The 13,904-nt window shown below is 39.8% G+C and overlaps 3 protein-coding genes across 3 annotated transcripts in view; 2 read left to right on the forward strand and 1 right to left on the reverse strand.

Moving 5' to 3' along the window:
* The window catches only part of slc4a5a (solute carrier family 4 member 5a), a 47,963-nt gene extending 44,312 nt beyond the window's left edge, over positions 1 to 3,651 (forward strand). The window contains exons 21-25 of the mRNA XM_056292004.1: positions 179 to 247; positions 1,009 to 1,182; positions 1,474 to 1,638; positions 1,796 to 1,854; positions 3,486 to 3,651. Coding sequence (XP_056147979.1) covers positions 179 to 247; positions 1,009 to 1,182; positions 1,474 to 1,638; positions 1,796 to 1,854; positions 3,486 to 3,651 — 633 coding nt within the window. The remainder of the gene's footprint in view (positions 1 to 178; positions 248 to 1,008; positions 1,183 to 1,473; positions 1,639 to 1,795; positions 1,855 to 3,485) is intronic.
* A 732-nt stretch (positions 3,652 to 4,383) lies between these two features.
* Positions 4,384 to 7,565, reverse strand: ogfod2 (2-oxoglutarate and iron-dependent oxygenase domain containing 2). The gene is made up of 7 exons (XM_056292028.1): positions 7,386 to 7,565; positions 6,883 to 6,939; positions 6,676 to 6,786; positions 6,481 to 6,580; positions 6,251 to 6,375; positions 5,795 to 6,052; positions 4,384 to 5,338 (listed from the first exon to the last, which is right to left on the reverse strand). Exons 1-7 carry the CDS (start codon positions 7,518 to 7,520, stop codon positions 5,108 to 5,110), a joined length of 1,017 nt encoding a protein of 338 aa, XP_056148003.1. The 5' UTR covers positions 7,521 to 7,565; the 3' UTR covers positions 4,384 to 5,107.
* A 294-nt stretch (positions 7,566 to 7,859) lies between these two features.
* Positions 7,860 to 10,821, forward strand: zgc:113436 (uncharacterized protein LOC503528 homolog). The gene is made up of 8 exons (XM_056292016.1): positions 7,860 to 8,195; positions 8,290 to 8,483; positions 8,716 to 8,827; positions 8,927 to 9,065; positions 9,174 to 9,228; positions 9,323 to 9,580; positions 9,665 to 9,781; positions 9,919 to 10,821. Exons 1-8 carry the CDS (start codon positions 8,027 to 8,029, stop codon positions 10,171 to 10,173), a joined length of 1,299 nt encoding a protein of 432 aa, XP_056147991.1. The 5' UTR covers positions 7,860 to 8,026; the 3' UTR covers positions 10,174 to 10,821.
* Positions 10,822 to 13,904: the final 3,083 nt, after the last annotated feature.

Here is a 13,904-nt window from a genome sequence, read left to right on the forward strand (position 1 = left end):
CTTTTATTATGACATCTATTGTCTGGCTTTTGTGTCTCTGGGTTTTGACCTTTGCACCCAGTGGGTACTTAAAATGTTGGAAATCCAGGAATCAGGAGCTTATTGTCTTGTTGCGAAATGCAGAAAATGATTTAGCCATTAGTTTACGTTGTTTATTCATTTTTAACTCTTTTTGTAGTTCATCCCAATGCCTGTGCTGTATGGTGTCTTCCTCTACATGGGTGTTGCCTCTCTCAGTGGAATTCAGGTATGTGTCTGGCAGCGGCTGCCAAAGAAAGACTATTAAAAAAAAACCTGTTCGCCTCTCGTAAGCTTTGTTTTCCTACTGATGCACTACACTTTCCCCAACATTTATTTTCACTTTTTTATAGTAGGCATTCTGTTGTATTTTTTATATTGCACAGACAATGCGATCGGTACTATGTAAAGTTACCCATCACAAAAAGCGGGCAAAACTAATTTGGTGGTGTTTGTTGTCAGCACAGACTGCTGGAACTACAAACACACATGTAAAAAATAAATAAAAAAACAAACAAAATATGTTCTGCTCTTGAGCGATGATTATAACTCTCCAAATTCTGCAGAAGAGAAAATTACATGATGTAAAAAAACTAGATGATATTGTAAACCATGCATGGTGCATTTAAGCTGCACCTGTATATATATGTGTGTGTGTGTGTGAGAGAGAGAATGTTTCCACTTGCCAAGTGAATCAACATAATGGACAATTTCCGGAGTAGAAAAAAAAAAGATTGCAGATGAATTTTGATGAGTTCGTAAGCAGGGGAGCCCAGGCAGTCTGTCCTAGAGCAGCTACTTAGCTATTCAGCCTCTCTCTTTCAATCAACCATACAAATTTCCTTTGCATACAAATTCTCTCAATGTAAATTTCAATTGTTCTTTAATCTAATAGGTCTGCATGTAATTAACCTCTGACACTCTTAACTTTTCAAATGTCTTTTCTCCCCTCCGGTCACCTTGCCACATCATCTTCATCCTTCTCTACAGTTCTGGGACAGGATTAAGTTATACATGATGCCGTCAAAGCACCAGCCGGACTTCTCCTTCCTGAGACATGTTCCCCTGCGGAGGGTGCACCTTTTTACAGTAGTGCAAATCATATGTCTGGCTGTACTGTGGATACTCAAGTCCACCTTCCTGGCCATCATTTTCCCTGTAATGGTACGCTTGGTGCAGCCTTTCTCCTTTGGCTTCATTACATATGTTGCAAGGGAGAGTTAAACATCGTGTATGTTTAAAATAATACCCCCTTGTACCTTTCTGACACAACAACAGACTAACGTTTTTCTGTCCTCTGTAAAGTTTGTCTTTTGTTGCTATCCTGAAGCATATCCATGCATAAATGCATAAGTCAGCAACTGTTTATTGTCTTAGTATCTTGGATGGTTGGCAGACAGGCACAGTTGTGTAAAGTATGCCTGTAAGACAACGTGCCCTGTATGTTGCCTGCAGATCCTTGGCCTGATGGGCGTTCGTAAGATGCTGGACATGGTCTTCTCCCAACACGACCTGGCCTGGCTGGATGACATCCTGCCTGAGAAGGAAAAGAAGAAGGACGATGACAAAAAGAAAGGAAAGGATAAAAAGAAGTCTAAAACAGAGGACAGCGAAGATGAGGTGAGAAACACAAGCATTTGCTGCCTCCTGCTGGACGTATGGATCATGTGATATTTTTCTGATAATCTGTTTTCATGGGGGTTGTGTGGATGTGTGTGTATGCATGCATCTATGTGTGTCTTTGTCTTGATGTGGATTTGTCTCCATTCAAAAGCAGGACAAATACCATCCCTACTCCAACTGTTCGCCCAGCTCGGAGTCAGACGTGGACCGCAGGTACTGTGTCCTCAAACTGCACATCCCATACAAAGACCTCATCTACCCTGATGTGGCCCAGTCTCAGTGGGCAGCACACTGCCAGCCTGCGGCCAGGCACAACCTTTGATATGATGTAAACTTTAACACATTTTAAGATGAGTTGCTCATCAGAAGCCCTCAGTAATTTTTAAATGAACACCACAACCGCTTAATTTATGACTATCGTTTCAAGTTACTTCAGTGCAAATCTTTGACATCTGCCACAATGTTGTATATATGTCTCCTTTTAGAGTCTACTTCAGATAACATTTATTTGAAATTCAAATATTCATCCAGATTCGTTGTCTTAATTACCCAACTGCAACGTCTAACTTAAATTCATTGGTTAATCCGTTATTCATTTTATTAATTTTCACAGTAAACTACAACACGTACAGGTCATCCACTCCCTTTGGTGAACGTGAATATATATGCTGTTGCAAAGCATTTATAATTTCATATAGAATTTTCTATACAACCAGTTAATTTGAGTCATTATACCTCCTATCGTATGACCACGTGATCTCCTCACCATGCACTTTAAGGCAATGCAGATCATTTCGACTCTCATTCACCGTTTTTTGATGTGTGAATCCTGCTGCTAATCTTCCAGTGATGTGTTAAATGTCTTTCAGTACATGCAATGCTCACGTATACACATAGACATGCACATGCTGTTTTATTATTCATACATCCTCAGAGAGTCACTGCTTGAATAAATGATGAAAGGTTACACATTGTTATGAATTAAATGAATCCTTTAGTTATGTGTGCTTCCCTTTGTCTCAAAGCCACTGAATAGGGTTCTTTGTCAAGTAAAAAAAATGTGATTTTAAATAGATGAATAAAACATAATGCCTACTATGTTAATTCTGTTAAGTCTGGTTTGTATTTGTTGAATTTGGGAGCATTTTAGCAGATTGATCCTACACTAGCTTGTATACCATTCTGTTTATTCATTCACATTCAACGTGCATCATTGTGTTGGTTGTTTCTTTTTTCTCCCAAGTGTTGTATTTGCCTTGCAATATGTTATTTTCATATCTGCATATGAATACAGAGCCCCGTGTTTTGCCCTCTCTAGTATCCTTCCCTGAGGCTAAAGCAATTTCAACAGAAACATTTGCTTTGAAAATGCAGTTGAGTCCATTAAAAGAGGGAAATGATCTCTGGTGACCTTTATTTATTCATATATCTATCTGTTCATTTATACACTGTGTGTGCCTCTGCCTATTTTATCTTTGTGGAACAGCCAAAGTTTTGGAGGTTTCTGTTATGTCTGCATTGCTTTGAAAGAGGCATGGTTTGGATCAGACTTAGCTGTTTACCCTTGTAAGCATTGAAAATGTTTGTGCTTTCCCCGTCTGAATACTTTCTGAACGCCTGTATTCACCCCTTTTAAAGAAGGTGTGTGCTTTAGAGGAGATAAGTTCTGACTTCTCTCACAAAGCAGCAGACTGCCCCCCCTCTTACATTCAGTCAGCTTCACCAGATCTCGCACTGTTCAGCCCAAGGTTACCTACCCTGCCCCAACCCCAGTCCTCCTTACCCAGACCCTCTGTGAATTTGATTGTGGGTGTGTATGATAACTGGAGCTTGCCATTCCTCAGTATCACTCTGCACCTGAAGATCTCCTGCCCATCATCTCCGGCCATGCCAATGGGCCAAGGGATGGCGTGCCCAGTGCCCCAGGTGAAGATCGAGATGGAGTCGGACTACGACTCGGACATCGACCACCCGCGGCTCAGAGACATGAGCAGTGAGACTACGCTGTAGGTGGAAGGCCTCAGGGACTGGCAAGACAACAAACATTGGGGACCCATCGTCGGACATTGTGCTTAAGTCACGGAGTGCTGATCTCCAACTCCACAATGCTTACAGAGGCAGCGCAAAATGACAAAAGGCAAAGGACACAAAATGACCAACAACAACAAAAAAAAGGCATCTTAATGGGCTGGGAATCAGAAGTACTTCAAGTACTTGTAACTGGAAGTGCTTCAACGTATTTAAAAAGTCTACATCAACTTTAAAACAGTGTATTTTTACAACAGACTTCCTTGAAGATATTAAATATTATGTTGTTCTCATTACTGAATATATTAGTTTGTATGTGCTGTATATGAAGATATATTTTATGTGAATATATTTTTATTTATACATTGTAGTTATATATTGATATTGTCATATTGAAACAAGTCAGAATCCTAACCAGATTTATAATGAATGCATCAAAGTCCATTTCAAAACTCATTCCACATCAGACAAAATCAAGGCCAAGCACACAGACTTAAACTGGGATCTGAGACATGAAATGTAAAGCAACAAGAACTTTCTTAGTCTATGACATTGTTACTGAGCATTTATATGTTCTGGTGTGTTTGCGAGAATGTGTTGTAATGTGATTCTTATCCCAGCAAATTAGTTGTCCCATATACCTTCATTTTAGTACTCCACATTGGTACTTTTACCAAGTCACCTGGATAAAAAAGAAACAACCAAATGTTATGTGATGCTGCCAAAAAAGGACTGATTTATTATTCAATTTGTAACATGTATGTTCATTTGAGAAAGACCTTATGAGGAAAAACAAAAATGCACTACATAACAGTGCATATTCTTGTATTGACAGATATAGTTTGTGATTAAAAACATTATGTAAACCATGTACATTATTTTGTGTTGATGGTAGTGTTATTCATTCTCAACTCTGATCTATTCACTGAAAACATTTTGTCAACAGCTGTATAACTTGATCATAGAAAAGATCTTGATATATCAATAACTGTAAATTGACTTTAATTTTTCTTAACACAAAACACTGATTACGTTCGATATTTTGCGAGGATGTTGACAATTAAGTGATGGAAATACCAAATTAGAGATGGCAATTTAACAAAAATTCAGGTATAAGCTAATCAAAGACATTACACTATAAGTACGGCAGTCTTAATTAGTCCAAGTTTAGCTTAGGCTAGCTTTTGATTGAAATGTCTTTGACAACAAAGACGGATATAGATATATATCATCTGGTAAGGTGAGAAAAATAAATAAATTAAGATAATTTAGTTGATACTCTGTATCAATTTTCCAGAAGTTTTAAATGCAGCTGGAGCACATTTTCCTTGTGGGCCATTTTGGATCAACAAGCATATCTTCTGGGTTGACACAAAAATGCACATATATGAATCCCAAGTGTCACTACGGGACATTCTGCAAGAAAAAAAAAGTGTCACTAATCATTGGTGAAACCATCTGCAAATCCCTCCCCCTTCAATAAAACTGGCCTCTTGCCGCACATGGGGCAGAGTTTGTTGCGTTCCTGCGAGGCTCTCATCCAGATGATGAGGTTCCAGCGCTGGCCAGAGGCAATGGGCAGGGCTCCATGCATATGCTGGCCCCTGTGGAGGAGCCCCTCTGTCACCCTGTGCTCCACCTCCGTACATTCTGTCTCACTTAAAGGCACCTGCAAGTGGCAGAACACCTCATCATCAAAGACAAAATTCAGCTGTATAGACAGCTCCCCAAAATGATTCATATTTACTTTATTACAGTATTTTCAGTTCGTTTTCAGGTGGTTCTTTTTTTTTTTTTTGGAGTCTAATGGGGTCTCTGAGTTTTGCTTTTTGTGACTTGGTAAGCTTTGGAATTTAGCAGAGTCAGGAGTAAAAGTCTTCCTTTAGCTATGTGATAGTTTGGCAAACACTTTTGTTTTATCAGAATTATTTTCATACACTACTGTTATCAAGAATGTGTGTGTGTGTGTGTATATATATATATATATATATATATATATATATATGTCCTTGATAACAGTACATTATATAGTGATAACAGTATATATAATACTATTACAATAATAGTAGTAGTAGTGGTAGTAGATAATGATGTAGTCATTGTGTAACAGAAAAGTTATTTTCACCTGTCTCATATCACCAAAATAAAGGTTGCCCTCAGAGAAGTCTTTCCCCAGGGACACATTCAGGGTGACCTCTGCATTGTCGTAGTGATAGCTAAGGTCCAGGTCTTCATGCATGTCATACTTCACCACAAAGGCTCTGTGGCTGTCCAGGCATCGGCCCCCACAGTCTGGGTAGAGCAGGGAGGTGACTGGACAGAGGTACTGCTCCCGGAGGGGTGTGATGAAGCCCTCATCAAACCCTAGTTCACTTAGTAGGACCTGGGTGGAGAGAGAACATGACTGGTATCATGAATGAGAGCTAACATGATACATAGGGTTCAAAAATTCATCACTCTGGGAATCAGCCCAAAATAGGATAGGGCACTAGGCTCTGGGAAAAAGCAAAGATTAGTTAGTGAGTGATGATTCAACTTTGTATTTCTGTAATTTCAACTATTTATCAGAAGGATATGTTACCCCATAGTTGTTCATTGTGTTGGGTCTTCCTTTGGGGGCTGAAGATTGTTCAAAGTGCTCAAACTCCTCTATCAATTGATCACAGAACTTTTTGGTGAACACGGCAAAGCGATAAACCCTTGGAGCTTCAACAGAATGGAAAAATAAACTAAAATCACATATTCATTATCTTGTTTATTATATTAATTGTGAACAGGAAATCAAACATCAAAACATGTTGTTGAACTCACCTGCTTCTGACTGCAACAAACGAAGTAGTGCTTCCTCACTAGCTTCACTGCTTCGGCAATAATTGACAATTTGTTTGAACTCTGATGCAAGAAATGATTCCTAAGGACAGGTATAGTTATTATTGTATAGGTTTCTCTCTGAGGTTTGATTATGCTACATTATTAGAGACCATATTGGCAATAGCTGATAAATACCCGTATATGGTAAACATGAGGATGGAGGGGCTGGTAGGTGCCTCTTATAACAGCAGCTCTCTCAGCAGACTTTACACCTAAAGACCTACGTCTATCCACTTCTTGGGCAATCTAGCGCATACATTGAAAATAGTTAATAAATTAAAGTTCAATCATGGAAGTTGAACACACATGGGACATGAAACACACATGCACAAACACTCTTGCCTTTTGAAGGACATCATCAAACTGTAGATCTGTTGTACAGCCAAGACCTCTAAGCACCTGCCATACAGAATAGAATGGAATCGTTTTATTTTTCAGAAGGGAACTTCATATGTAGTTGCTAGTTTAAATAACTTCTCTTTAAGTGCCCTCTTTGATGTTTGGTGAGTCTTGTTTGAATGACTTTTGACTCTGTTCTGTTTCCTGATTGAAAAGTCCACTTTCCTCTCATTTAATGTTCTTTTAAGGTCCTTCATAATCCAAGGTTTATTGTCTAACACTGTCACCTTTTTTGGAGGTACAATAGTTGAAGCCAGTCACTGCTTCTTCAGCCTTCTTCTGGGACAGCGCGTTCCAATACATATATAATAGTAGTATTGTATCTATCTATTTATCTGTCAATCTATATATATGAACAATTACTAATCTATGTGTTTATACACAAGCTTATCGCTGTCATACAAATAAAGGAGGCATTCACTTGTTTCAATTAAAGGATTACTCACTTCTTGATAATCCAATCTGAACTGATGCTCCGACACAAACCAAACATGTAGTTTGTACTCCTTCAGAAAAATATTGTCAGTAGTAAAACAACTACAGGAGTAAAAGTTGGGCTCACTATTCTCCTCGTTTTTCATCACTATTTTTGTTTATGTGGGCATGTCAACGCCCGCGGAACTCGAATTGTGTGTTGTAGTCCGGCGGCGTTCTACGTCCGATTGGAAACAACACAGCCGCGATTATTTCCCTGTAACAAATATTAAGATAACTATAACACGCGTCACTTTTTAAACCCTTCCTCAACAAAGATGTATTATCGAAGATAGGTGTCACTTTTTCAACCTATAGTTGATAATACATGTTTATTCGAATTGCAACACGTCACCTCTTCGTCGCCTTAGCGCGTTTAAATAGACGAGGGGGGAATATAAGATAAATCAAATGTTTCATACGTCACTATTAAAACAGCGCACTCGCCGTATTATCCGGTTTTGGAATCCGGTGCCTTCAGGTTTTGTAGAGGATATCCTCTGAAGTACTCCAAATGTGTTAGTGTATTGGTTTATTTAATAAATTTTACAATTGTAGCTTTCAATTTTGTTCGCTTGTGAAGGCTTTGTCTACTTACTTTTAAAAAGTGAACATGCTCAGTGTCGAGTCGCTGCCGGTGGCTGAAGAGGAGGTGGTTGAATCAAGCTCCAATAGGCTTGGTGACATCTACACTTTAGTGGCGGAGGGCTGCTACCCCCAAACAATGAATCCTATACGAAAGAAGAATCTCAAAAGATATGCCCAGAAATTCATCATTGACGGTAAGTTAGGGGGGTAAATAAAACTCGTAACTAAGGACGTGTAGTTGATGAAGTTGCTCACTCCATGCCCCATGCTTGATAATTGCTATCTAAGAGGGAAGACTGTACTATGTGGGACCAAAGAAAGAGGAGAAGCGAGAGGTCGTGATTGAGACTGAGAGGAAAAGACAGATCTTCCTCGACTGCCACTTCAGTGACATTGGCCATCACCTTGGCCAAAAAAAGACTGTCCACAGGATCCAATCCAAGTATTACTGGCTGGGTATTGTCAAGGATGTGGTAGATTGGGTAGGTGAATCTTGTTTTAACCGTGTATTCTGTAAACACCATGGGCAGCATACTTTGTGATGTATTTTTATTGTATGAAGACAATAGGAACTCTGAAACGGACTCGGAGCAAAAGCAAGATCGGAGATGATGCCCTTAATGACGTCTGAGTCCTTACTTGGTTGAATGGGTCACAACATTTTTTTTGATAATGTCTTATGTTCATATGAATAGTGTTAACTCTCTGTTTTAGATAAAAGTGTGTGAGACCTGTCAACACACAGAGAGAAGTAAAAACATGGCGAGGACTGTTCGGCCCATTAAAGTGGATGCTCCCTGGGATATCATTGGGATTGACATAACAGGTTTGTACGAGTTTCATGGAAGTTACATGCATTTGCTTTATCATTTTTCCCCATTTTAAGACCTGTTGTCTCTCTCTCCTGTTGTCATCTTATTACAAGGACCCTTCCCGGAAACCTTGCAAGGCAATACGAATGTGCTAATCATCATTGATTACTATACTAAGTGGGCAGAGGCCTTCCCTATTCAGAAGACAGATGTCCTCTCTGTTGCAAGATGCATTTCCAAATCAATATACAGGTACTGGAAACACACCACATCACTAGGGATTTGTCACATCAATGTTGGTACCCTCAGAATTAGAAGGTACCCTCTTTTTAATTGAAGTACATCTCTTTCTTTATTTAGGTTTGGAGCACCTAAAACAATAGTTTGTACACAGAATGTTGACTTCTGTGATGAGGTGAGAGGTGAATTATGTGTGTATTTAGTACAGGTTTAGTAACTGTGTTCTCACGGTCCAGTGTTAATGTGAGCATTCTATGGATGTCTCTAAGGTGACAAAGCTGCTGAGTGACAGATGGGGACTTGTGCAGAAAGTGTCCCCTCGGGAGCATCCCCAACTCAACCCGCTCCATGACCGCACCAGTGGGATGTTGAAGGAGGCCATTATGCAGATGGTGACAGAGAAGCAGGCTGAGTGGGATGATTTCCTGGACACTGTGATGTTTTTGTTCAGAACATCTACCAACCCTACCACCAAATTCACTCCTTATTCCCTCATGTTCAACAAGAAAGTTCATTTACCCAAGGAGGTAGGACCCATTGAAAAGGAGTGTGCTGTAATTGACAGTGTGATTTGGCTGTGGGGTACTGATTTTCATTTCTTCTTTATCCAGGCAAAACTTAATCTGCTTGATTACGATGTCCAAGAGCAGGACATGTATTCCACAAAAGAAGAGGTTGCAGCATATATGACTATAATGCAGGAGCAGCAGAACTCTATAAAGCAGCTGGTATTACAATTTACTTCATTATTCTTATTCTTATTTTTGTATTTATCCTCACTGTTAATCTAAGTGAAAACATTTGCATTTTGTTTTTATCTGACCTTTGTTTGAATTCCTTTTGAGTGTTTGTGTGCTATTTACAGGTGATAGCCAACATGAACATGGCATACAAACAGGAAAAGAAAAATGCCAAATGTAGGCCACGAAATATGCCCTCAATGACCTTTAAAACTGAAGATCCGCTGTTTGGCTCAGAGGAGTCACCTTCCCCCAAAAAACTGAAGGGGAGCCTGTATTTGTCTTTTCCTGTGGAGACAGTCCTAGCCAATGAGCAGAGTTGCCCAGAAGTCAAAAAGACTGACTTGGGATATCCGCTGCCAGTCCCCGATGTCCACTGAGGACTCTTTCTGTTTAACATGGAAAGTTGGAAAACCAATAAGACACCACATTGGTGAGACCGTATGTTCCAAACTGCCTGAAATCTTGGATTAATGATGTTAATTCAAGTATTGGCTACAAGAACTTGACCATTAGCCACCTCTCAGACTGTCAACCTAACATTGCATTTTCCTCATGCAAATTTCTCCTGTATCTGTCCAGTGTGTTGTTCGAAGATGTTTCTTGGACTGAAATGCATAGCAACTTAGCCTTTAGCTGAAGAGGCTGGGGTAAATATTTGAAATATTTACTGCTGTTTTTTCAGGGATGGGTGGGGCTGGGGTCGTCAAGTCAAGTCGAATGTTATTTGTATAGCCCTAAATCACAATTCTGTCCCAGCGGGTTTTACAGTCGCATTCTTCAACAATTAAAAATAGAACAAGTGTCAATGTACAATACCCCCTTATCCCTAGACCCTTGATTCTGATGAGTCTAGAAAAAAAAAATTTCAGGGAAAAAAAATAGGAGAAACATCGGGAAGAACATCAGAGGGATCCCTCTTCCAGGATGGCTAGGCAGTTGCTCAGTTGTTTCTTACTTTGTGATGAAGAAGGAAAGAGATTTCATTGTTTAATTTATAACAGTTTTCAATAAAGACAAGTGTTTCATCTGGATATTTTTATTTTGTCAATGCAGTATTTATTATGAAAATAAGATTAAGGCATCAGTGTGAATAATTTGTATATTCATGGCAAATATTTTACTTGATTTTTTTATGAAAATGAAAATTACTGTATATGCTAGTATTTCCAAATGTGATGGTTGATATTTGCCATCAATGTACTGTTTCAAAAACAGACTACCAGTGAATACTGTCCTTTTTCATTTTCTTGAAAACTACTGTTTGAGAGAATTCGTGCTTTTTATGTTTTCATTCATCAAAATGATGAATTTTGATTAATCAAAATATTTATATTTTTGCTTCACTGGTATTCTTGAAATATTCAGATATGGACATAACAGCTCTGATATAAGGTTCTTAGATTCCCACATAATGCAAATACAAATGACTGAATCAACAATGGAGAAAAAAAAACAATCAAAATTACCCTCCACAGAAACAGTATGTCACCTGGTATCAGTACATTCTTTCGCATCATTTTATTTTTACAAAACAAATTTAAAAAACATTCCTAACATAAGGGAAAATGGACATGTGCAAGGCCAAATTATTGTTGTCTATTATCTAAACATGGTACAAAACATAACAGACTGACCTGACACGCGTCTTTTGCAGTTCTGTTTGAAATATCCTCCTGAGAACTGGGGGGGGGGGGTTCCGGGTTTTATTTACTTATTTAACGTTTCATAGTTTTGGGGGCAAAAAAAAGTTCCAAAAGACAAAAAAAATAAAGCTCGCATATATACTATGAATTTTTCCCCCACGTCCATTGTAGTGGACAGCAGGATAATCATTTGCTGTCTTTGCCCCCCCCCCCATCACCGGGGCACTGAAACGCACTGAGAGCCGGCCTCACGCCACTGAACATCCGTTCCGAGGCTCCAGACTGTTCAATTTTTATTTTATTTTTTGCAAATACAAAACATTACAAAGGACATTTATACACCGAGATACATAAACAGATACGATTAAAACACTTGCCAGGGGGAGGGAATGCTTATAAAAATGCCACAAATACCACTCAATATTATGAGACCACCGATGAGTATAGATTTATAGTTTTAATTCCTTTTACGGTAGAGGGCCTAATGGTATCCAAATAATGTTCAATTGTTTTTGGATGCGGTGAGAAAAGGTTTAGAATTTCTAAATATACATGACATTTGGCAAGTAAAAATATAAGATTTACAATTAAAAAAACTGGTCAGCGTTCTCCTTCTTAAAATCAAAGAAGCCAAGAAGCATATTCTCATAGGTAAAGGAAAGATCGGCAATAACATGCATTTGAATAAAATAAAGGACTCCATATTGTTCGAGCTGTGCCTAGCAGCACACCGAGCGTCGTTTCCGGCTGCGCTCCCCGACGACCCGCTGCAGCGATCCAGTCTTGCTGGAGCCTTCCTGATTCTTGCCCACCGATCTGTCAGAGCAGGGGTCAGGAACCTTTTTGACTGGGAGAGCCATAAAAGCCAAATATTTCTAAATATATTTCATTGAGAGCCATATAGTATTTTTAACGTATAATAAATTAAATATGTCTTACTTTTAATGCGACTTCTGGTGCTGCATGGTTTTGCTGATGGCCTTGTAGTCTGGTTCATACGTGGTGAGGTTGAGCTTCATGCAGGCGTTGAGGCTTCCATCAGTTAAACGTGAGCGTAGGTTGGTCTTAATGTTCCTCATATGCGAGAATGACTGTTCACATGCATATGTAGAGCCAAACATGGTCAATACTCACACGCTGCATTGTGTGGTGTGTCACAGGAAGCTCGTTCCAAGTTTTAAGAATCAGCTGGTCTTCAGGTTGAAGATTTTTCATTTCTGTCCACTTGTGTTCGTTCCCTCGCCAGCTCTGCTCGCTGTCGCGCAAGACTTTCCAACTCTCTATTAAGTGACTTGAACTTACTCATCCACATGTCTGATGCCTTCAGGTCAGCAACTTCCAGCTCAAAGTCTCCGATAGAGACCCCGGGGATGCATGTCAGGTCGATTTTGTCCACTGCACACTCATGTGGATGAGTGATGAACTTGAAAAGACCAGTGCGCGCACGCAATTCTCCAAAACGTGCTTTGAATGACTGCAGGAGATTGGACGTAAAGCCAGCTAGCTGCTGGAGATCCAGATGTTGAGTGGAGTCACTTGCTAAGCATGCATCTCTAAATTGTTGCAGTCTTTCAAAGTGCAGAAGACGACCTGTTTCAATGTCCCTGAGAAAGACTTCCAGCTTGCTTTCAAATGCAAACACTGCTTGTTGAAGGGATGAGATTGTATTTCCAATACCTTGCATTTTCACATTGAGCTGGTTCAGATGGCCAGTTATGTCCACGAGATAGTGAAACTGCAGGAGCCAGTCAGTGTTGTCTAGCTCAGGATGCTTGACGCCTTTCATTTCAAGAAAAGTCCGGATTTCACTCAGGCAAGCTGCAAAACGGCTGAGCACCTTCCCCCTTGACAACCAACGCACGTTGCTGTGTAAAAGCAGACCGGGATAATGATTCCCAACTTCTTCTAACAGAGCTTTAAACTGGCGATCATTTAAAGCTCGGGCAACAATACAGTTGACCACTCGAATGACCAGAGACATCACCTCGCCAAGCTCCTGGCCGCACGTCTGAGCGCAAAGCGCCTCCTTGTGCAGGATGCAATGAAAACTTAGGATGGCTCTCTTTTCATGTTCACGGAGAAGCGCTACAAATCATTTGTTCTTCCCCAACATACAGAGTGCACCATCAGTACAGACAGAAATAAGTTTATCCATCGCTAGTTTTTTTCTTTAGCAAACTCCATGAAAGACATGAATAAATCCTCTCCTCTTGTTGTCCCTTTCATTGGCAAAACAGCCAAGCTTTCCTCACGCAGTGTGTCACCTGCAGCATACCTGGCAATGATACTGCACTGAGATAGATGGTTAACGTCTGCTGACTCATCTAACGCGAGAGAAAAGTATGTCCCGGCGTTTATGTCCTTAATTTGTGTTTCCTCGACTTGATTTGCCATCATGATGCTACGATCGTGCAGTTCTTGCTGACAGGGGTATGTCTTTTATTCGTTTGATTAGCTTGTCTTTA

The sequence above is a fragment of the Lampris incognitus genome, chromosome 1, assembly GCF_029633865.1.
Source record: "Lampris incognitus isolate fLamInc1 chromosome 1, fLamInc1.hap2, whole genome shotgun sequence".
NCBI lineage: Eukaryota > Metazoa > Chordata > Actinopteri > Lampriformes > Lampridae > Lampris > Lampris incognitus.

Bases quoted from the DNA above. Each gene is read 5' to 3' on its own strand.
- ogfod2 (XM_056292028.1), bottom strand. From the start codon at position 7,520: ATGAAAAACGAGGAGAATAGTGAGCCCAACTTTTACTCCTGTAGTTGT. The intron at 6,787-6,882 runs GCAAGAGTGTTT...TGTATGCGCTAG, and splicing joins TTGATGATGTCCTTCAAAAG to ATTGCCCAAGAAGTGGATAG. The intron at 6,053-6,250 runs GTAACATATCCT...CTCTCCACCCAG, and splicing joins ACACAATGAACAACTATGGG to GTCCTACTAAGTGAACTAGG.
- zgc:113436 (XM_056292016.1), top strand. From the start codon at position 8,027: ATGCTCAGTGTCGAGTCGCTGCCGGTGGCTGAAGAGGAGGTGGTTGAA. The intron at 8,828-8,926 runs GTTTGTACGAGT...TCTTATTACAAG, and splicing joins CATTGGGATTGACATAACAG to GACCCTTCCCGGAAACCTTG. The intron at 9,066-9,173 runs GTACTGGAAACA...TTCTTTATTTAG, and splicing joins ATTTCCAAATCAATATACAG to GTTTGGAGCACCTAAAACAA.